The sequence below is a fragment of the Hemicordylus capensis genome, chromosome 6 (genome assembly GCF_027244095.1).
Source record: "Hemicordylus capensis ecotype Gifberg chromosome 6, rHemCap1.1.pri, whole genome shotgun sequence".
Lineage (NCBI taxonomy): Eukaryota > Metazoa > Chordata > Lepidosauria > Squamata > Cordylidae > Hemicordylus > Hemicordylus capensis.
Genome location: NC_069662.1, coordinates 56,436,995 through 56,460,984, shown reverse-complemented (window position 1 = coordinate 56,460,984; position 23,990 = coordinate 56,436,995). Strand labels below are relative to the sequence as shown.

At 45.5% G+C, this 23,990-nt stretch overlaps 1 protein-coding gene across 3 annotated transcripts in view; it reads right to left on the bottom strand.

The window, feature by feature from the left end:
- The window catches only part of LOC128329248 (leucine-rich repeat-containing protein 37A-like), an 86,149-nt gene extending 66,458 nt beyond the window's left edge, over positions 1–19,691 (bottom strand). Inside the window, exon 1 of one of the 3 annotated variants that reach the window (XM_053260087.1) lies at positions 19,619–19,691. In XM_053260087.1, coding sequence (XP_053116062.1) covers positions 19,619–19,659 — 41 coding nt within the window. In that variant the 5' untranslated portion in view covers positions 19,660–19,691. Of the gene's footprint in view, positions 1–2,254; positions 2,494–19,020; positions 19,084–19,618 lie in introns of those variants that run through there. The other 2 variants (XM_053260088.1, XM_053260085.1) reach the window with 2 other exon arrangements.
- Between the last annotated feature and the right edge of the window lie 4,299 nt (positions 19,692–23,990).

The window sequence follows — 23,990 nt, the reverse complement described above, 5'->3', positions numbered from 1 at the left end:
TAGCATGGAGCAGCAGTCTCTCTTTATTGCCACCAGAGGCGTATCTAGGGAAAATAGCGCCCAGGGCAAGTCCTGAAATTGCGCCCCCCCCCCCCATTCAAACATAGTTTAGAGAACACTAATAATATTAATAATATTCTGGAGGTGGAGATTTATCTCATTTATTAAAAGGAAAGATATACTTTAAACCCTGCAAAACAAAAGCAAACCCACACCACAGATGTTATGGCTAGTAGTGGGTGTGAAAAATGCCTTGCCTTCAAATAATCCATCTGCAACGGGGCAGTGTCTTGGGGCTCATCTCCGCTTTAGGCTATGCAGAAGGTCCTCAATTGGGCCTTCAGGACAGTATTCTCTACCCATGTCTGCTACCCAAGTCTCCTTAGCAGCTCCAAAGGCATGGAGTCCTATGGCATTTTTGGTATATCTGTTATATTTACAAATATAAACATGGAGTAGCAGCCAAACACTCAGGCAAGCAATGATGGTCTTTCAAGTAGCATCAGTCCCCATTGTATTCCAAATCCAGGAGTGCGTATTAGCACCCACCCCCGCTGCTATCTGCCAGTAAGCAGCAACATTCATACATTTATTTATTTAGTTATTTAACTTTTTAAAAATATCCCGCTCTTCCTCCTCCTCCAAGGGGCCCAGAGCAGTGTACTACATACTTAAGTTTCTCCTCACAACAACCCTGTGAAGTAGGTTAGGTTGAGAGAGAAGTGACTGGCCCAGAGTCACCCAGCAAGTCTCATGGCTGAATGGGGATTTGAACTCGAGTCTCTCCGGTCTTAGTCCAGCACTCTAACCACTACACTACGCTGGCTCTAGTCCATGAAAGCCTGTGCTACAACAAATGAGTTAATCTTTAAAATGCCACAAGACTGCTTGTATTCTTACTGCATCAGACAGCATGGCCCCTCTGGAAACTGTTACTACAGAAGAGCAGCAACCCAACTTTTTAAAGCGTGATCATCTTGATTGCAGTCAAGATTCAGAAGTCTCTTATCTTGACTTAACAATTTGATGGATTTTGTGTTTGCAATCAAGATGATCACACTTTAAAAAGTTAGGTTGCTGCTCTTCTGTAGTAACAGTTTCCAGAGGGGCCATGCTATCTGATGCAGTAAGAAGATAAGCAGTCTTGTGGCATTTTAAAGATTAACTCATTTGTTGTTGCACTATCATGGACTAGATGAAGTGAGCTCAAGTCCACAAAAAGAATAGATGGAACTCTTTGGGGACAGAGGGAGCCAAGTAGATGTTATCTTTGCTTTTCTGTAGCACTGAACTAATAAAAGCTAATCAAATCATTCAAAAAGAAAAAAGATCCTTACTAATACCCCAAACCAGAAACCAGCACTCCACTTCTGTGTTGTGTGACCCCCCACCCCTTGCTTTACTTTTTAAACTCTTCTTTTCCATCCCAGTATCACTATGCAAGAAGAGAAAGAGATCAGCCCGTCTTACAGATTTACATATTTAAGTACTGTGGCCAAAGCAGCTCTTTGTCTTTGAATGGTTTTTAATGGTTTATTCTTCTGTTGGCTTTGTGGTTAAGATTTTGTAAGCTGCCTGCCTCAAATAGTTTTGAAGAGTTGAAACAACAACATTAGGCAAAAGGGGAGCGGGGTGGGGGGGAGGAAGAGGTCTAAAACATACCAAACCCCAGAGACTGGAAGCCAAGGATCACTAAAACACACCCAAGGCAGGGAGGGCTTGCTTGCTGGGGGAAGCCCTGCAGAAAAGAAGAAACCCCTCCCCACACCTTCTGTTACTTCCGAGCAAGGCAAGAACTGAAGTGTGTGTGTGTGTACGCGCACCCCAGGCAGGGGACAGACACACGCCGGACTGATTGGGGAGGGGGGTGGAATTGGGAAAAGCGAGCAAGGGAACAAAAAGCAACACGCTCGCCTCCTAGCAATGCAACAGCTCTGGCCAGCAGATCCGAAAGGGCAATCGCACACACCCTTCCCCCTTCCCACCTCCATACAGCCTACTATCACCTCCTCCAAGTGGAGGGAGGCGAGGAGAAGAGCGGATTTACAGTGAATCAGTGATCAGAATTTCCATAACCGAGAAAAAGAGAGTCTGACGTAAAGTTCCTGCCTTGGGCTGAAGTAACCATTGCACTTCATGAAGCTGCTCCGAATAGAAATGAAGCAGCATATGGAATCAAAACGCTGCAGAAACACACCCGAGAGAGAGAGAGAGAGAGAGAGAGAGTAGATTATTTTGAGAGCAGTTTACTTACTTGTATGCATCTAGGTATGCAAAAACAAGAATCAATAACGAACAGTCAGCAGGCTGGCAGGCAGCAGCACACGAGGAAGTATCTACAGCAGGCAGCAGCACGAGCACACCCAGCAGTTGCTGCTCTCTCCCCAACCTAGTCCACATGGTCGTGGTGCCGGCATGCTCTGACTGAGCTGGCGCGGCCGGGACGCTCACGCTCTCCGCCAGCCAATGGGCGCCCGCAAGTCGCCCCATCACCCACCCAGATTTAGAGCTGCTGCTGCGCCTGGTGAGCGAGGTGACTGGGGAGGGGAGCGGGGCGCCGCCCTGAGCCAGAGGCGGCAGCGCCGGTAATGCAGTGAGCCTGCTGGGCGGCAACACAGCACAGCGGCTCTCAAACTTCCACGTGGTCACGTAGGCATGCGCTCTTTGCAGGAGTGCGAGTGCGGGGGGTGGGCAGCCGGCCGGCCGCCTTTCCTGCCAGCCAGTGGGAGCGCCCGCCAGCCACCCCCACCACCCTCCGCCGCCCGGAATTTAGGGAAATTTTTTTTGAAAACAACTTTTTTTGGGTGGTGCTTTTCTGGGGCATCACGCTGCGCCCCCTCCCAGAGTGGCGCCCAGGGCACGTGCCCCCCCTGCCCCCCCTATTGTTACGCCCCTGGTTGCCACTTCTTCTCTTGCTCCAGTAGCTGGATCAGTTTCCTTCTGGTTCTCTTCTTCCCATGCACAAGTCTCCCCTGCCAATGGGGGTGGGCAGAGAGAACCAGCTATTGTAGCTAGCAAAGCAGAAGCTATGAAGAGAGGCCACCACCCTATGCTAGAAGCACCATTTTCTCTGCCTCCATGCCTGACTTGCCATTTAAAATAGTGACATGCCCAGAAGAGCCAGCATAGTGTAGTGTTTAGACTGTTGGACTAGGACCAGGAAGACCCGAGTTCGAATCCGCATTCAACTATGAAACTTACTGGGTGACTCTGGGCCAGTCATGTATCTCTCAGCCTAAATTACCTCACAGGGTAGTTGTGAGGATAAAAACAAGCATGTACACCACGCTAAGCTGCTTGGAGGAAGAGTGGGATATAAATGTAAAAATTAATTAAAATAAAATAAATAAATAAAAGATAAGGCAGCTGGGCAATGGAGAAGAGGTAGAGACCACTGTCTGCATCAGGAGCGGGACCACGATAAATGGGAGGACACATAAAGGGAGGAAAAAATACTGTACTCCCCTGTGGTGTCTGGCCTCCAGGCAGATAAGATGAATGTATGATGGTACATATAATGGCTTGTATAGTGGTATGGAACCATCCCCAGTTGAGTTATATAATCATCTGATCACTTCTTTCACATCAGCTCTAACAAGCTCGACCTCCGCATCTCTTAAGAAATTTAATCACACTTCGTATACCTGGTTTGACCAGGAATGCCTCGAGGCCAAGAGGAAATTAATTTATCACTTCAAATTCTATGGCAAAGGCACCTCTAATGTTGCACCACAAACTTTGGTAACCCTAAGAAGCAATATAAGAACCTTCTAAGAGATAAGAAACTCCAGGCCAAAAAAGAGGAATGGGCTGACCTCATTGCCGCTTCTAAACTTAAAAAACAGACTAGATTCTGGCGGCTAATTTCATGTCCTTTAGGGGGGGGCCCTTCTATTTCTGATTTGGCAATTCCAGCTGGGATATGAGAACATCATTTCTCAATATTATATCAAAAAGAGGGCTCCCATACGGCTATAATTGATTATAAGCCAGACCAACTTCCAAGCTGGAGCCCAGTCACTGTCTCGGAAGTTGAAGCTTTGGTTAAAAAATGTAAGATGGGTAAGGCTTCTGGAATTGATTGAATCACAACTGAAAATATTCACAACAACCTTGATTGGTGGGCTCCTCTTCTTGCTTCCCTTTTTACCTTCATAGATACTACTGCAAAAATTCCTGAGGAATGGGGTGTTTCGGTAATAGGGCCAATTTACAAGAAAGGATCAAGGGAGGATCCTAACAACTATTGCCCGATTCATCTCCTTAGCGTTATTAGTAAACTCTACGCTAGACATCTCCTGGGGAAATTACAGGAATGGCTGGATGGATACTCAGGACATCTTATCCGCCGAACAAGAGGGATTTCGAGAAGGGCTTGAAAGGTGTGTCTAGTACCTGGTGAAATCTCAGAAGCTTGGGGATGAAACTGGGGGTGCTGAATAGTAGAGGCTAAGGCAGGGATGCTGGTGTTACTTCTGTTTTTAAGTGCTTTTGTTTTGCATCTGCAGATTGGATTTTAGATTAAATTTTCTGTAATTTGGAACTGTAGACCACCTGCTAGGTAGGGAGGCAGGTGGCAAAATAATAAAGAGGCCATTTTCATCATCTGAACAAAAATGTAAGAATTGCTTTGCTGGATTGCATAGATGCATCTAGTCCAGCATCCTGTTTCCAACAGTGGTCAGCCAGCTGATTCATGAAAGTCCACAAGCAGGACATTAAAACCACAGACTTGCTATTCAGACTGCTCCTGAAAGTAGAGGTTCCATTTAGCTATCATGGCTTCTAACTTCTATATATAAATAAATGGTTCTTCATCAACTCATTGAGATTATTAATTGCTTCTTAAACTAATCCAAGCTAGTGACCCATATGCCATAGTAGTGAACTCCATACATTAATAACAATGGGTGAACTCTTATCACTTGCTTTGTTGGTTGCAAGCACACTGTGCTCTGTTGGCATCTCTAGTCGAGTAGAACTTGACAAGAGCATAAAAGCCAGGTCCAGCGACTGGAGCATTTCTGTGAATCCTCATGGAATAAAGAGGCCCAAATGCAAAGAATGCTAAATATAGAGCATGCTGAAGGAGAAGACAGGCAAACAAAACAATCTAAAGGAGAAAAGGAGAAACAAGCATACTTTTTTAAAGTTACCAATAATTTATCAAGATTTCCCCTTAAATACAATAATAAATAATACAGAAGGAGAATTATAACAGAAATTAAAAGAAAAACTTCATTTTTTGAAAAAACAGAAACATATTTTTGTGGTGGTACAAAACTATTTGGAAGGCTCACAGAAAGCATAGGGATGGGGCTACAGCGCATACTGGTGTGGGGGAGTGGGTGGGGCTTGATGGCATGCTTGTGGCAGGCACTGCACCTGAGTCCAGCATCCACACCTTTCCTAATTTGCTTTGCTTTTGTTCATCATCTAAGAAACTTAATAAAGTGAGTTTGGGGTTTTCGCTGATAGCGAGTCAGTTCAAACAATATGGCCTGGCAGCACATATGAACAGGAAGGGGCGCACTGACATCCACCACTGATCTCCTGGCACTCTCCCTTTGTTTAAACAATTATTTGGAGAACGTGTATAGCGATTACTCAGATGAACAGTCCCAACACATGATTAAGGGATGTGACTGGAGGGCACTGGGTTTCGGGAAGAAGTCCCCACAGGCACATTCTCAACACGCCCCTTCCTGTTACGGTGTGCTACTGGTCTGTATCATTTGAACCAGTCCACTGGCATTAAGGATCATGTTTTTTAATTTTATTTATTTATTTTTACATTTATATCCCGCTCTTCCTCCAAGGAGCCCAGAGCGGTGTACTACATACTTGGGTATCTCCTCACAATAACCCTGTGAAGTAGGTTAGTATAAGAGAGAAGTGACTGGCCTAGAGTCACCCAGCAAGTCTCATGGCTGAATGGGGATTTGAACTCGCGTCTCCCCGGTCCTAGTCCAGCACTCTAATCACTACACCACGCAGTTAACAAACATGTAAGCCAAATACTACTGTACACAGTCGCATTAGTGACCCTACGGTATCGTAGCCTCTCTAGAAATTAGGGGAGATATTCTTGTATGTCTGGTGCAACCTCGGTGGGATTAAATGCTGCCTGTGAGCTGTATTCCTCTCACTCTCCCAATAATTTGCTGAAATAACCCTGTGTGAGAACTTATTCCACACAGTATTCCACAGCTCATCTAGTATACAGAAAGGCGACCTTCTGATTCAGAAGCCCTCCCTCCTAAACCACAATACTCAAATTATGGGGGAGAAAAGGGTAAATAATGAAAACTATAAGCCACATCCTCTGATCTGCATCTGTTTTAGCCTCTCCCACTTGCCCTCATAAATCACACCCCCAACTCTGTTCCAACAAGGTGCTGTATAAATTCTTAATACACAATTCTTAATACACAGAAACATTGAAACATACACAGAAACATCTCATGAGCTTGGTGTTTTGGGTGAATGCTACATACACAAAGTTCCCCTGGGTGCTTTCCAGATTATCCGCTTAAAAGCAGCTAAATGCCTCGTTCAGGAAAATCGCAATCAAAACGTAAAACCTGCAGGGGGAGCAGTCTCGTGAAAACTAACAACTTGGGGGAAAGTCACATTTTTTGCACTGGAAAAATGACACCATAGCACTAAATCACAGTGATTAAATTCGAAGCAAGGCATCCGACATATGAATGGTACCCTGCGGTCAGCGTCAGGACTGCGGTGCCACAACACAGGAAGTGTGGAAGCACTCTTCAGAGACACATCCTGACCCCATTTTAGGATCTGATCTGGAATGCGTCCTGAAGCAATAACCCTCTTCCTTTTGTTCTCGCTCTGCTTGAGAGAAGTGATGTCCAAAGAAAAGAGAAATACCCTCAACGTGGGGCTCAACCAACAAATAATTCACCAAGGAATATAAACTGAGATATAGGGGAAATGACAATGATGCATTGTGGATTATTCATTTCACTCAAACTCCTCTTAATGAGTGAAATGCCTGCACCAGCCTGTCTCCACACATGAGAGGTACACCAGTCACATCTGGGCAGGAATCTCTACTACTTCCACATAATGATTTTCAGGAATTTATTCTTTGTTTTTGTGTCATAGGAGACGTAATCTAAGATGATGGGAAGGAGACATTCCCTCCTACACAAGAGAAAACGGTTCATGCTTCTTTTAAGGTGGTGCATGCTATCTGCAATTGTTAAGACTAGTGTTAATTATATATACAAATCTGCTGCCTAATTAAATTGGAGGCACCATTTTGACTGATTAATCTAATCAATTAAAAGTTGTAGAGCTACTACCTATGCATGGCAGGAGTGGAAGAAAGAAGGCCAGTAATCCTGTCTGGGGGTGTCCATCCCTTCATTCAAACCTTTACAGTTGTGACCCACCAAGCTCACAGTTGTGGCCTTTCAGATGGGATTAGATGTGGCCTTTCAAAGGGATTATTAAGGAGGATATGGAGGTTGAAGAGAAGCTAAATGAGTTCTTTGTGTCCATCTTCATGGCAGAGGATACTGAGTATATACCTGTTCCTGAACCAGGCTTTCAGGAATGGAGACTAAAGAACTGAGTCAGATAGAAGTGACAAGAGATTATGTTCTAAACTGTCTGGAAAAACTGAAAACTAACAAATCACCAGGGCCGGATGACATCCATCCAAGAGTTCTCAAAGAACCCAAATGTGAAATTTAGCTCCTTGCTAAAATATATAACATCCCTGCAATCAGGCTCTGTACCAGAGGACTGGAAAGTAGCAAATGTAACACCAATTTTCAAAAACGGATTCACAGGTGATCTGGGAAATTACAGGCCAGTTAGCTTAATGTCCGTTCCTGGCAAATTGATGGAAAGCATTCTCAAGGATAAAATTGTAAAGCACATAGAACAACAGGCCCTGCTGGGAGAGAACCAGCTTCCACAAAGGTAAATCTTGCCTCACAAACCTTTTGGAGTTCTTTGAGAGTGTCAACAAGTGTGTGGATAATGGTGATCCAGTTGACATAGTATACCTGGACTTCCAAAAAGCTTTTGACAAAGTTCCTCATCAAAGATTCCTGAGGAAGCTTAGCAGTCATGGGATAAGGGGACAAGTACATGTGTGGACTCCTAACTGGTTGAAGGACAGGAAACAGAGGGTAGGTATAAATGGAGAGTTTTCAGAATGCAGGGAAGTAAGAAGTGGGGTCCCCCACAGATCTGTACTGGGACTAGAGCTTTTTAATGTATTCATAAATGATATAGAAGCAGAGGTAAGCAGCGAGGTGGCCAGATTTGCAAATGATACCAAACTCTTTTGGGTAGTGGAATCCAAAATTGGTTGTGAGGAGCTCCAAAAGGATCTCTCCAAGCTGGGTGAGTGGGCGACAAAGTGGCAAATGCGGTTCAATGTTGGCAAGTGTAAAGTGATGCACATTGGGGCAAAAAACCTCAATTTCAAGTATACGCCGATGGGATCTGAGCTGTCAGTGACTGACCAGGAGAGGGATCTTGGGGTCATGGTGGACAGCTCGTTGAAAGCGTCGACTCAATATGCGGCAGCTGTGAAAAAGGCCAATTCCATGCTAGGGATCATTAGGAAGGGGATTGAAAATTTATTTATTATTATTTATTTGTTTGTTTGATTTCTAGACCACCCTTACAGAATAGCTCAGGGTGGTTCACAAATATAATAAAACAGTTAAAATCAATCAATAATCAGGAATAAAAATTTTAAAATACAATAAAACAGCTTTAAAAAACCCAATTCAAAACCTTATAAAAACCCGATACATTAAAAACCCTTTAAAACAACTTTAAAACCCTGGAAGGCCAGGCTGAATAGGTAGGTCTTTAGGCCTCTCCTAAATGCCAATAAAGAATTCAAATTACAGATTTCTGTGGGGAGTGCATTCCACAATCTAGGAGCGGCTACAGAGAAGACCCACCTCTGGGTCACCACCAGATGAGCTGGTGGCAACTGAAGCCGGACCTCCTCAGATGATCTTAGCGTGCAGTGGGGATCAGACCGAAGAAGATGCTCTCTAAGGTAACCTGAGCCTAAACCGTTTAGAGCTTTAAAGGTAATAACCAGCACTTTGTATTTTGCCCGGAAACATATCGGCAGTCAGTGCAGCTGTTTCAAAACAGGCATAATATGGTCTCTCCAAGCTGCCCCAGAGACCAGCCTGGCTGCAGCATTTTGAACTAACTGAAGTTTCCGAACTATTAAAAAAAGGCAGTCCCATGTAGAGCGCATTACAGTAGTCAAGCCTGGAAGTTACCAGCTGGTGCACCACTGTTCTGAGGCCATCCTCCTCAAGGAATGGATGCAGCTGTCGAATCAGTCTAAGCTGATAAAAAGCACTCCTGGCCACAGCCTCCACCTGAGACACCAGGGTGAGGCCTGGATCCAGGAGTATCCCCAAGCTGCGTACCTGCTCCTTCTGGGGGAATGTAAACCCATCCAGCACAGGGAGATCCAACTCATCCCTCAGATTCTGAGCCCCTACAATGAGCACCTCCATCTTGCTTCGATTTAGCTTCAATTTGTTATCCCTCATCCAGCCCATTACTGCCTGTAGGTAAGCATTTAGGGAATGAATGCCATTTCCTGATGAAGCAGATGAAAGAGAGGAGTAGATTTGGGTGTCATCAATTCTGATAACACCCAGCGCCAAATCTCCTGATAAACCTCACCCAGCAGTTTCATGTACAGTAGATATTGAAAAGCATTGGTGACAGAATGGAGCCCTGATGGACTCCATATAACAGCTCTCATTTAGAAGAGCAACTGTCACCAAGCTCCACCATCTGGGATCTGCCGGATAGATAAGAGTGAAACCACAGCAGAGCACTGCCTCCCATCCCCAACTCCTCCAGGCGACCCAGAAGGATACCATGGTCGATGGTATCGAATTCCGCTGAGAGATCCAACAGAGTCACACTCCCTCTGTCGATTCCCCGGTATAGATCATCCATCAGGTCGACCAAGGCTGACTCAACCCCATAGCCCGCTCTAAAGCCAGTCTGAAATGGGTCTAGATAATCAGTTTCCTCCAAAACCTCCTGGAGCTGGTCAGCCACCACACTCTTGATCACCTTGCCCAATCAAGGGAGATTAGAGATTGGCCTATAACTATCCATCACCGACGGATCCAGGGAAGGCTTCTTAAGAAAAGGTCTAATTATTGCCTCCTTCAAGCATGGAGGCACCTTACCCTCCCTCAGCGATACGTTTATGATATTCACCAGACCTCCTCGAATAATCTCCCTACTAGACTGAAGCAGCCAAGTCGGGCAAGAGTCCAGAGAACAAGTGGTGGACCACACCACTCCAACAGTTTGTCCACATCCTCAAGAATCACAGATTGAAACTGATCCAACCTAACACTGCAAGAAGGATTGCTGAACACCTCCTCTGTAGACCCTGCAGAAAAAGTGGAATCCAAGTCGGCCCAAATACAGGAGATTGTATCCGCAAAGAACCCACTGAGGGCATCACAGCAGAGCACCTCTGGGAGCTAATTAGAAACAGAAGGAGTAGAAATTAGACTCCTCACTACCCTGGATAACTCGGGTTATTTAAAATAGAACGGCTAATACTACAATGCCCTTATACAAAACTATGGTGTGGCAACACTTGGAGTACTGTGCACAATTCTGGTCACTACATCTAAAGAAGGACATTGTAGAACTGGAAACGGTGCAGAAGAGGGCAACCAAGATGATCAGGGGCCTAGAGCACCTTTCTTATGAGGCAAGGCTACAACACCTGAGGCTATTTACAGGTGAAACTCGGAAAATTAGAATATCGTGCAAAAGTCCATTAATTTCTGTAATGCAAATTAAAAGGTGAAACTGATATATGAGACAGATGCATTACATGCAAAGCGAGATAAGTCAAGCCTTAATTTGTTATAATTGTGATGATCATGGCGTACAGCTCATGAAAACCCCAAATCCACAATCCCAGAAAATTAGAATATTACATGGAACCAAGAAGACAAGGATTGTAGAATAGAACAATATCGGACCTCTGAAAAGTATACAGTGTACTGTGCTTGACTGGCCAGCAAACTCGCCTGACCTGACCCCATAGAGAATCTATGGGGCATTGCCAAGAGAAGGATGAGAGACATGAGACCAAACAATGCAGAATTGCTGAAGGCCGCTAATGAAGCATCCTGGTCTTCCATAATACCTCATCAGTGCCACAGGCTGATAGCATCCATGCCACGCCGCATTGAGGCAGTAATTGCTGCAAAAGGGGCCCAAACCAAGTATTGAATACATATGCATGCTTATACTTTTCAGAGGTCCGATATTGTTCTATTCTTCAATCCTTGTCTTCTTGGTTCCATGTAATAGAGCCCCTGGTGGCGGAGTGGTAAAACTGCCGCCCTGTAACCAGAAGGTTACAAGTTCAATCCTGACCAGGGGCTCAAGGTTGACTCAGCCTTCCATCCTTCCGAGGTCGGTAAAATGAGTACCCAGAATGTTGGGGGCAATATGCTAAATCATTGTAAACCGCTTAGAGAGCTTCCAGCTATAGAGCGGTATATAAATGTAAGTGCTATTGCTATTGCTATTGCTAATATTCTAATTTTCTGAGATTGTGGATTTGGGGTTTTCATGAGCTGTACGCCATGATCATCACAATTATAACAAATTAAGGCTTGACTTATCTCGCTTTGCATGTAATGTGTGTGTCTCATATATCAGTTTCACCTTTTAATTTGCATTACTGAAATTAATGGACTTTTGCACGATATTCTAATTTTCCGAGTTTCACCTGTAATTTAGAAAAAAGATGATTGCGGGGAGACTTGATAGAGGTCTACAAAATCATGCATGGTGTGGAGAAAGTGGACAGAGAGAAATTCTTCTCCCTCTCACATAACACTAGAAACAGGGGTCATCCCATGAAATTGATTGGCAGGAAATCTAGGACCAACAAATGGAAATAACTTTTCACACGATGCATAATCAATTTGTGGAATTCTCTGCCACTAGATGTGGTGACAGCCAACAACCTGGATGGCTTTAAGAAGCGTTTAGATAACTTCATGGAGGAGAGGTCTATCAATGGCTACTATTTGGAGGGCTGTGGGCCACCTCCAGCCTCAAAGGCAGGATGCCTCTGAGTACCAGTTGCAGGCGAGTAACAGCAGGAAAGAGGGCATGCCCACAACTCCTGCCTGTGGCTTCCAGCGGCATCTGGTGGGCCACTGTGTGAAACAGGATGCTAGACTAGATGGGCCTTGGGCCTGATCCAGCGGGGCCGTTCTTAAGTGCTGATATAGAATTGTCTAATACAGCTTATCAATAATCAATAAGTGTAAAAAAGGTTGATTCAAGCTTTTAGCAAAAGCTTGATGTCTGGAAAATACCCCTAGACTCAGTTTTGCTTTAGTTGACATAAGCTACACCATTTTAGATTGCTAATACAGAGCCACAGGCTCTGAGACTTGCCCTGACATGTCTTCCTACACTGTGGGGGGATCTGGCTAGGTGCTATCAGCGTTCCCATGTATTCCCTTCTCACACTCCTATGTTACTTTTGTATCCTGAATTCAGCAACAGTCATGAAGTGATGAGCGGAGGCGTAACCACGGGGGGGGGGCAGCCAGGGCACGTGCCCTGGGCGCCAATTGCAGGGGGTGCCAAAGTGCCTGCCATGCCCCGCCCACCCCCACCCCCAAATATTTTTTTTCCTCCAAATTCCAGTGCCGGGGGGGCCGCTGCTGCTCACTGCTGTGCTGCCGCAGTCAGTGTTTTTGTCTCCATGCGGCGCCCGCCCACCTGCAACCCCCCACCCACACACCTCCACCACTCGCTCAGGCTCAGCACACAGCGCACTCGCGACTCATCATGAAGTGCTGGCGGGCAGGCTGCTGCGGGTGGGCAGGCACTCCCATTGGCTGGCGCCACGGAGAGCGCGTGCCCTCCGAACCAGCATGCCTCCACCGACCACGTGTGTGGGTGTAGAGAGAGACCAGCAGTAGCAGCGTTCGGTACACTACTTCCTTGTGTGCTGCTGTTCGTTCCTTTTCTTGCCCACTGCCGCTGACTGCATTCTCTTTCTGCTGCATACAAGTCCGACCACCCCACTGAGTCCAAAGTAAGTAAACTTACAGTTCTCAAAAAGAAATATCTCAATCTCTCTCTCTCTCTGTCCTGTAAGTCGCGCCCCGCCCGCCTGCTTGCTGCTGCTAACCGCTTCTCTGTTCTGACTGGATCTTCCTCCTTGCTCCCCTCCCCCCAAATGTAAAGAGTCCTGGAGGGTCTGTGGGTCTGGGGTCGGGAAACACTCGGAATTGATCTGTGCGTGAGTGTGCAGCCGTTCCCCACACAGGGCCAGGCTCAAGGGCACTCTTTAAATTGCTCATCTTCAATTGCATAATCTTACAAGCCCCATTGGAGCCAACGGGCACGGAATGTATTGGGCTTCTTAACAGCTTATCATACAACATGGATTGCTCTTGCTCAGGAAACATTTCGTAAAGGGGTGGGGTGAAAGCGAGGGGGGAGAATGCAGGGGGAGCAGGGGGAGAATGTGGAGTGGGAGGTGGGTGCTTGCCAAGGCAAGGGCCATTCTTGGTGGTGTTTTGTTTTGTTTCGTTTTCTTTTTAATTGGAGAACCGGCTGGAATCCTCCTTATTTTTAGTTCATTAACTCCTCGCTCTTGTGTTTCTTCTTTTGATCTGAATCCCGCCAGCTTTTCAGGACAGCCTGTTGGTGTGTTGTGTGTTCAGGCTGTGCTGCCCTTCCCAAGCATACTTGGGAATAAGCCCCATTTAAACTCAGGTTTACTTATGAGTAATGCTTTCTGTAAGATCGGGCTGCTAAGCTGCTGTAGAAGGGCTTGTGCAAAATAAATAAGTAAAACGAGGGGAGGAGAGAGAACATAATCACCGGTGTACACTCCAACTTTAATTGTGACTCCGAGTGGGCTGTTAATTTAAAAGCAATTTTTTAAAAAAGAGGTTCCCGCTGCTGTCCTGCCTCTCTCATCTCATCTCCCACGAGAGAAAAGCCTTTTTGGCTTCCCTCTTTTTCATGCCTGTTGCTAACTTGCTAAGGAAGCAGGGCAGTCTTTGTCTGTGGCTGGGCGTATCCGCGCCCCAAGATCATCTGGTGCATAGGACTGAGGAGGGTAGGCATGCTTAAATTGCTGCCTCGGTTCTTTCTATCTGCTGCAGCTTTTTTATTAGACCCCTCCCCGCCTTGGCTCTTCTCCGAGCAGGGATTGCAGGCGGCGCTTTCCCCCCCGCCCTCCACCAATCGCAGGCTGGAGTGGGGCGAGATAAAGAGACAGCCCAGACCCTCCCCCTTGTGTTCAGATCTGGCCGCTAACTTGTGTGTACCTGCCGCGGTAACTTGTAGTAGGGAGTGGGTGTGCTCTTGCTCCAAGAGCTGGGGGTGGCAGCAAAGATATGAGTGGGTGTTCTGCAGCTGCAGCTCTCTGGACTCGGCAGCACCACGGAGGTAGCTTGCACAGTTTTCCTCGCACAGACGGCATACTGTGGGACTCACTGAACTGAAGTCCAACGTTGCCACAAAACTCCAGACTGCATCTGTCTATATTCAGTCATAATGTCAGGGGCTGAATTGAGGATTCCCTCACTCCCCCCCCCCCGCCCTTTGTATCTCCCTGTTCCTTCCCAGCGTCACTTTGTTTCAGCTGGCTATAATGAGCCTTTTTACTCCTGCTGCCAAGAGGAGAATCCGCTTTGCATGCTTTCCCCTTCCCATCTCCTGCCCTTTTTACAGCCTGGTGTGTTGTTGAATTGATGTAGGGAACCCTGATCATGGAAAGATCGCAGAGTGCTTCCTGACTCCTCAGGCAGAATAGCAAGTGCGGGAGAGAAAGCAAAGAGGGGCATGGAAGAGGAGAGGAGGAGGAGGAAGGGCTCAGATCCACCGTACTCAATGACTGAACTTTGCTTAGTTGGAGCACAAACCTCGGCAGGGCTTACTCAGAAGCAAACCCCACTGCCTTCACTGCGATCGACTCTCCACTCGTGTAAACGTGCAGTAGGATTGCAGCCTTCAAGACCTCCCTTCGTTCCTTTCAGTGTTTCTTTCTTCCCTTTCCTGTGATTTCCCCTTCCTTCCTTTCTCTCCTTTCGTTCCCTATCAGGGTCCTGCTCTTCCTTCTCTATCCTTTTATTTCTATCACCCCCCACCACCTCTTTCTTTCCTTCCTATTTCCATCCATCTATTTTCTCTTTCTTCTTCTCCTCCCTCCCTCCTCCTCTCTCCAATTCCTTCCTTCCGCACCCATTGTCAACTGTACTCAGATCCAAAAATTCAGCTGTTGGATCGGGCTCTCTCTGGGTTTGCCCTCAAAAAATCTTTCTCCAGGGAAGCTTTCTTTCTTTGTTTGTTTTAAAGAACTGTTTAGCTTTTCAGTCTCAATAATTAGCTTTAAGAAAAACAACACTTTCTCTGTCTCTTATTCCTATCTGTACCTTGTAGCCCAAATGCACTGCAGGCTGAACTCCAGGCTTACTCTAGAGGAGTCCTGCTGAAAGCAATTGCGCTTGAGTAAGCTCACTGTTTGTTACAGTTCATAGTTTCATTGAATTAAAAAATAAATAATAAATCCCTCTCACTCATCGGTGGCAGTGCTTTCCCTCCTTAAAATGAGTCTTTCAAAAAATGCCAAGTTTCCCCATGGGAATGCTCACATCCTTTTTCTTGACACCTTTAGGTGGTTGCCTTTCCCCAGGAATCTTGTTTTCTTTTGCCTTAAAATAAGTAGATTATGAAAAAGGCCTTAAAAATAAAGGAGCGGGGAGGCTTTTTAAAAAAAAGAACATTTGCTCCCCTCCTAAGTTTTTAGTAATGAGTCAATTAGACAGTACAATAAATTTAACATATTGTTTTAGTGGAGTCCAGTAGGGCAATATTTTGACTGGGTTTCAGCAGATCCTCTCTCAAGTTGCCTTTGAAGTAGATGGGTATCATCAGTCAGATAAGGACACTATGGCAGAGGGCAGCTTCTGGCTTTACTCAGCCGTAAGCACAGGGGGGAGCAGGGTCCAAACTAGATTTCCTGGCAAACATACCTGAATGATTGTATATATCCCATGCAATGTGAATCAGTGCTGGACTAGGACCTGGGAGACCTGAGTTCAAATCCCCATTCAGCCATAATACTTGCTATGTGGCTCTGGGCCAGTTACTTCTCTTTCAGCCTAAACTACTTCACAGGGTTATTGTGAGGAGAAACTTAAGTACGTAATACACTGCTCTGGGCTCCTTGGAGGAGGAGGAAGAGCAGGATATTAAAAATGTTAAATAAATAAATAAATAAATAAAAGTGTGATTGTTGCTGCTTGCTGGCAGGGGTGTCACTAATACGCATTGCTGGAAGCGGGGCTGCTTGAAAGACCATCACTGACTGCCTGAGTGTTTGGCTGCTACTCCATGCTCCATGTTTATATTTGTGAATATAAGTTATCTGAAAGATGGGTCTCAGATGTTTGCAGGGGGGGGGGCGCAATTTCAGTGCTTGCCCTAGGCGCTATTTTCCCTAGATACGCCTCTGGTGATGGGCCATCCTGTTCTTTCCCTTTGATGAGAAAGAGGGTTGTTTCTCTTGCTCAGAATAACGATGCATAGTTTTAAGAATGTAAAGTAGTAACAATCTCATTGTTTGTTGTAGAAGCTTGCTATGGTGATGTATCACCCGACTGTCTCCTGCCCTTTGATTTGCTGGAAGTGTGAAACTTGTTGTCATTTTGTATATATACTTAGAGCAGATTCCATTTTGGTTTGCTCTACCTTGCTGCATTTGATATAGAGCATCACCTTTCTTGTATTCTGTAGAATATAATAAAGTAAGTTAGATCTCCTCTTGGTGTAATCAATTGGCATCGTTGCACCAGGTGCTTGAACCCTTTGCAGTATCAAGCTGACAGGCCAGAATGAAGTTGCTGTACAAGTTAAAAAAATGTGAAGCTTTCAGCCAAAGAGATAGTGAATACAAAAGATGCACTGAATGTAGCCAAAGGGGTGTGAGATAGGTTCGCTTCTCAGCAGAGAAGAAAAATAGTTGGCACATGAGAATAGGACTCAAGGTCTGATAAGGGATAGGCAACGGAGGGGGAAAGTAGCTTGTGTCCAAGGCTGATTGGCACTCGTATGAATGCAATGTATTTTTGTGACAAAGAAGAGCTTGTCTGATTTGTTTTTGATTTGCTTGCTTGTTTGTAACCTATAAAACTCTGGAGCAAGAAAACTTCTGCGCACAGTGCATGCCAGATTCTTGGCGTGTGCTGTGACTTCATGGCCATGAATAAAGACTAATGTTTAGCACACACACTCTTGTTGTGTAACTTAAAACCTGTTGTACAGCAAGCCTTTTTGCAGGAACCTGGTCAATCCTTTTTGGGTCAGTACTGGATCATCAAGGGAAGGCAAGGTTCCAGAGGAGCGCAACTGAAGAAGAACGAACTTGGTTCGTCTCTAAATATTGCTATATTTTCTCTAGAGCACTGTACAAAGTTCTGTTGTTGTGTATACAGAATATTATTAAAGGCATACCTCTGAAAGACACACCTCTTCCAGTGACAACCACAGCACCACATGGTGAGTTCACCGATTGTTGGGACTCGGTGCAGGGGCGTAACTAGGTTGGAGTGGGCCCTGAGACAAGATTCTTAAATGGGCCCCTCCGCCGAGAAATTTTTTAATAATAATAATAACAATAATAATAAATTTGATTTCTATACCGCCCTTCCAAAAATGGCTCAGCACGGTTTACAAAGAGAAAAAGGTGCCTCTTTGCCCAGTTAGCAGGGGACTTTTATTCTCACATTTCTGTCCTCATTCAAAACATACAAAAAACAGATGTACAAAATTGAGCAAATGAGAAGAGAAGAATTATATGGGAGTAAAACCTTTTTTAAAAGGAGTCAGGAAGCACATCTTTGGAGGCTCAAATGGATACCTTTCAGGCACAACTATTTCCAAGTCAAAAATTCCTTTTTCATATGGTGTATTTCCAAAACCAAGGATTTGAGCTTGAAGTTCATCTAAGCGACTTCCAGTCTGCCAGCAAGTAATACCCGGTGGTGGCTCTGTGGACAGCAGATGCAGCTCCCTTTTCAATGGTGAAGCTCTCTGCATTGTGCTCCGTTTTCGAAGAAGAGCTCTAAGAGCAGAGCTGAATGCGCTCAGGGGTGTAGCAAGGTTGGAGTGAGCCCTGAAAAGAGATTTTAAAATGCCCTCCCCCCCAAAGTCCAGGGCCTCCACACACCCCAGGCTTCCAAGGATTTAAGTCTGATATTTCAAAATAAGTATGCTGCCAAGAAATACATTTCACTGAATACACACACACACACTTCACGATATATAGTGATATACATGGAATACTATATATTTGTGCTACTTTTAATGCCTAGAACACACTAGAAACACTAATTATTAAAATGGGCCCCTTGCTGCAGATTAGCAAAGGAGACTTTCAACCATGCAGGGTGAGCCTATGTTTGTTTTCTCAGAATTCTGAACAAATTCAGTAAAGTTTGATTCCAGGAGGTTTTTCACAAGAGGCTTTTAAAGCCCTTTAAGACACATCTCCTCTGGAATGGAGGTGCTGCATTCACATGTTGGCCAGATTTACCCTAAGAGGAAAAAATATAAAAGCACAACACATGCGTCACTGTTCTCACTCACGTCTCAGTTCTCACTCAGACCTGGGTTGCAAAACAACTTGAACATAAGTGTATTAATTAATTAATTAATTAATTAATTAATTAATTAATTCATAAATAAATTTGTTCCAGAAGTTTTTGTAATTTCCTGCTATGAAACAAGCCACTTATAGGACTTTTTAGAGGGTTTTTTTTAAGCCAGCAAATTTTCCAATCAGTTTTAAATTAAATATAAATATTCAGAGACTTCTCAGTCTCCCCCCCCCATCAAAGCCCTATGGCAAGCAGATCCCTATATAGCGGGTAGGGGGAGTGTAACCACAAAAAGGAATTCATATTCTACCTGGCAAAGGCTGAGCTGTCTGGCCTGGGAAGAGGGTCTGCTGCAGAGAGCTGTAGCGGCCACTCTGACTGCCAGCCTTCTTCCTGGGGCTTGCCAGCCTACTCGAATTCAGGCTTGACTGAGGCCTACACGGAGGCCTCCCTGGAAGCCCCGCCGGAGAAAAGCAGCTTGCCTGCTGCTTTGATTGCCGACCAGGACAACGAGCAGGAGAGAGGGCAAACAGGGCAAGTGGCTGAAGGGCCTTGGGGCTGGGCAGGGGGCAATGGGGAGTCATGTGAGGTGTCTCTGGGGAGCCCCTCAAGGCAGTGGGGCCCCGAGACGACTGCCTCCCCCTGCCTAATGGTAGTTACGCCCCTGACTCGGTGGGACTTCTCTGGGCCGGGCTAGGCGATAAGGACAGCTCCAAGATTCAACACTGAGAAGCAGGTGTGCTTGTTCCGGGTTCTGGGTAAGAATGGAGACGGGACAGAGCAAAGGGCTAGTCCAGGGAACCCCTCTGGCATACATGTACAAAAACAGGAAGGATTTGACCAGGACTGTGGGTCTGTCTTGGGCACAGATAGTCACTGCTTTGTACCTGTGTTTTGCCAGGATTTACCTTGGAGACTCCTGCAAGACAATGGCCAGCGGCTGGCTCATTTGAGCATGATCGTCTCAGCTATTTGCAAGGGTTCCTGGTGGGCGCCCATCCTGGGCAAATAATTTACTGGCATGTCTGGGCAGATGCAGCCAAGGAGAAATCTGGATGGTTTGCCAGCCTTGCCAGTAATCAAATGATGATCACCGCACCCCTCCCTATTTTTCTAGACCTAACGCTATTCCCCCGGCCCCTCTTCTCTTTCCTGGAGCGGTTGGAGCAGATCAGAACGTCCAGCTCGATAAATGTAGAACTATCCTCTCATACTAGGTCAGAGCTCCCCTTTGGAGTAGCCGGGATGGGGGGAAATCCTATGTAAACTTCCCACCAGAACAGACCCATGCAGGAGCTACAGCCTCCTTCTTTTATGGAAACAGCAACTAAGACTATTTCCACTGCCCTTGAACAGGTGTTAAGAAACCAAACACCTCACATAGCATCTTATGGGGAGGGAACTCCCCAGCTGATGGCCTCTCTTCGAACCTACCCCATGCCCACTAAGTAGTGCATCCCTATAGTCATGTCCCTTTTGGGGCAGAAGACTTGGTTCTATGGCAGCAAAACACCTCGCACCTGCGAGATGATGTGGAGCTGGTGCACCGGAGATTTCAAGCAATCTTCACTACACACCAACCTAATTGGCAGGGTGTGGAGCTATTATTGGCATCCCTTCTAACCTCAGTTGAGAGAACATTAGTGCTGCAGAAAGCCCAGCAGTATGCAGCAGGACAGGACCCAGTGCCACGAGACAGCAGGAGAGGACCCATGGCCACGAGAAGACCCCCAATGGGACCCAAATGACAATGGTGACGTGGCCCTATTCCGCCTGTTTTCATGTTATCAAATTCATTGTGTTATTTCTGTCACCCAGATGCATTTGCTTTGCCAAATGTGATTCTCCAATATAGTATTGACCCATGTACAAACAGTGTGAGCAACCCGGACTGATGCACATCTGCCAGATACCCCAACTATAAAGGAACAACTGAGATCTTCTTTTAGAAACTGTAATGCCCCCTGTTTTTATCTAAGCCTCGCAATATGCTTTACTTTTACTTTACTTTTACTTTAGCATGTCCTCTGTCAGACCGCGGACTGTACTTTCCCCACACAAGGTTTTAAGGAATTGTCCTTCACACATGGTCTTCTAAAGCCTTTGGGGTCCACAGTAAAAGAAATGTACTGTTGTCTTGCTCTAACCAACACTTTTTTTTGTTAGATCTTATTTATCTGCAGGATAATGGAACCTTACCCATACCTCCACGGGAGAGGTGTCATTCTTGGAGGAAGGAGACTTGACATACGTGAAAGTGCATCAGAGGAGGACATCCCTGGAACCACGGTAAAAACATTCTCGGGGACAAAGGTGAAATTACCCCCCAATAGAAGCAAGCGCGGAGTCCTGAGACTCCAGAGAACTTCAGAAAACAAGTAGGAAATTGACCCAAACGTCATTGGAGCAATGCTGGACTAGCTGCCAGGAGAGAGCTAGTCCAGAAGCATATGAAACTAAGTTGCTGATTTTATGAACTATATGACACTTGATATAATATTGGCTCTCTTGCTAGTTTTGCCAGTGCAATTAACAGGCTTAGAATGAATCCACCCCCCTGCTGGCAAAATTACCAGTCATTAACACTAGCCATTAATTTAGCCCCCACTTAGTTTTATCTGAGGCCTCTTTAGAGGCTTTGAGAAATGCATAGGATGTTTCTTGGGTTTTCAAGAAGGGAAGTTCTTACAACAGCAGGGAAACAGACAAGGTAATGCTGATTTGGGAAGGAGTTGACTCAAAAGCCTTCCTCTTCCTGAAGAAAACAGGCACCTGGTACAGAGCCGCAACCTTTTGGAAAAACAGGTGGGAACCATGGGAACCCTTAACATAATTGGAATTCTTGTTGTCTATTCTGTGACCTATGGAGCATGGACCCCCCCAATAAATACTTTGCCCTGTATGGACATCTTGCAGAATGCTTAAGTAAAACTGATTGCTGGATATGTGCCCATATCCCAGTATATCACAGGGTTGAGTTACAGTACCTCTTGTTCCCTTCCCCCTCACCAACCAAACTTACATGCAGCCCGAATGGTGGGAGGAGGTGAAGGTGTCCTGGTTTTGTTGCCCTAACACTTCTGGGTTCCTGGCTGTAGTCTACACCCCACCAGGCGAGATCTGTCAAGTATTAAAGGGAAATGGGCCATCACCGGGGGGGTGGGGGATCTTAGTGCAGATATTCCACAGCTAATAGCCCACTATGGGATGGAGAGTGGTGTAACCACTCCCACCTTTTCTCTCTCAAAACCATTTGCTGGAGCTTTGGCCAGCTCTATTCTGCCCTATGGCAAACTTCTAGAAAGGATTCCTGTGACTCAGGGACTTGCACTGGAAATCCTACCTCAACCAGTACAAGGAATCCCTTTATTTCAGAATTCTCCTATGGGTCTGTGGGTAACATGTCTAACAATGCTACTCTGCCTAACAATGCTACAGGCTGTTTGCTATATGAGCTGGATGGTCCCAGGGAGCAAGGGTCTTTTTGTCCCTTCCCCCAGGTCCACTGCAAAACTATCATAGTTTTAACATCCAAAGGTACTGGAGAGGCCTGAATGCGCTCTATTTTATGTATGGAGCTAGTGTTAACTATGAGAATGTGCCCTGAGTGTCAATGGCCCTCCAGGAGTCCATAAGTGAAACTACTAAAGCCCTTGGCCTTATCAATCAGGAACTGTCTAAAGTCCGACAGTTTGCCCTACAGAACCTCCTAGCACTGAACTTTGTTTGTGAATCAAGCTTTTTGAAACAAGAATGCTGTTCCTATATTTCTGATGATAAAATCAATATCTTAGGAGTCCGTCAGTAATGGACTATCTCAAGTCCAAAGGGGAAAGGCTCCTGGAATATGGAGTTGGTTAACTGCATGGTTACTAAACCTAGGTTGGCCCCGGGGACTCATTCTAACGCTTATTGCTTGTGCTGTAATTGTATTTAGTGGATGCTGTTGCTTTAAATGCTTTGGTACTCTGTGGAAAATGTAACCACAACTCTCCAATGGACAATTTGCCCCAAATATATTTGAGAACGCTTACTGAACAGCAGAAGGCTGGGTTGCGCAAAGGTATATGTAAGTGACTGACCCTTTGCTCCTGAGCAGGGTCAAAAGAGGGAACTGATGTGGAATTGTCTAATACAGCTCATCAGTAATCAATAAGTGTAAAAAAGGTTGATTCAAGTTTTTAGCAAAAGCTGGCAGGCCAGAATGAAGTTGCTGTACAAGTTAAAAACAAAAAGTGAGGCTTTCAGCCAAAGAGATAGCTAATACAAAAGATGCACTGAATGTAGCCAAAGGGGTGTGAGATAGGTTCGCTTCTCAGCAGAGAAGAAAAATAGTTGGCACATGAAAATAGGACTCGAGGTCTGATAAGGGATAGGCAACGGAGGGGGAAAGTAGCTTGTGTCCAAGGCTGGTTGGCACTCGTATGAATGCAATGTATTTTTGTGACAAAGAAGAGCTTGTCTGATTTGTTTTTGATTTAGCAATAGCAATAGCACTTACATTTATATACCGCTCTATAGCCGGAGCTCTCTAAGCGGTTTACAATGATTTAGCATATTGCCCCCAACATTCTGGGTACTCATTTTACTGACCTCGGAAGGATGGAAGGCTGAGTCAACCTTGAGCCCCTGGTCAGGATTGAACTTGCAACCTTCTGGTTACAGGGCGGCAGTTTTACCACTGCGCCACCAGGGGCTCTTTATTTGCTTGCTTGTTTGTAGCCTATAAAACTCTGGAGCAAGAAAACTTCTGCGCACAGTGCATGCCAGATTCTTGACGTGTGCTGTGACTTCATGGCCATGAATAAAGACTAATGTTTAGCACACACACTCTTGTTGTGTAACTTAAAACCTGTTGTACAGCAAGCCTTTTTGCAGGAACCTGGTCAATCCTTTTTGGGTCAGTACTGGATCATCAAGGGAAGGCAAGGTTCCAGAGGAGTGCAACTGAAGAAGAACGAACTTGGTTCGTCTCTAAATATTGCTATATTTTCTCTAGAGCACTGTACAAAGTTCTGTTGTTGTGTATACAGAATATTATTAAAGGCATACCTCTGAAAGACACACCTCTTCCAGTGACAACCACAGTGCCACATGGTGAGTTCACCGATTGTTGGGACTCGGTGGGATTTCTCTGAGCTGGGCAAGGCAATAAGCTCGAAGATTCCACATTGAGAATCAGGTGTGTGTGTGTGTGTGTGTGTGTGTGTGTGTGTGTGTTCCGGGTAAGAATGTGGACGGAACAGAGCAAAGAGTCAGTCCCAGGAACCCCTTTGGCAT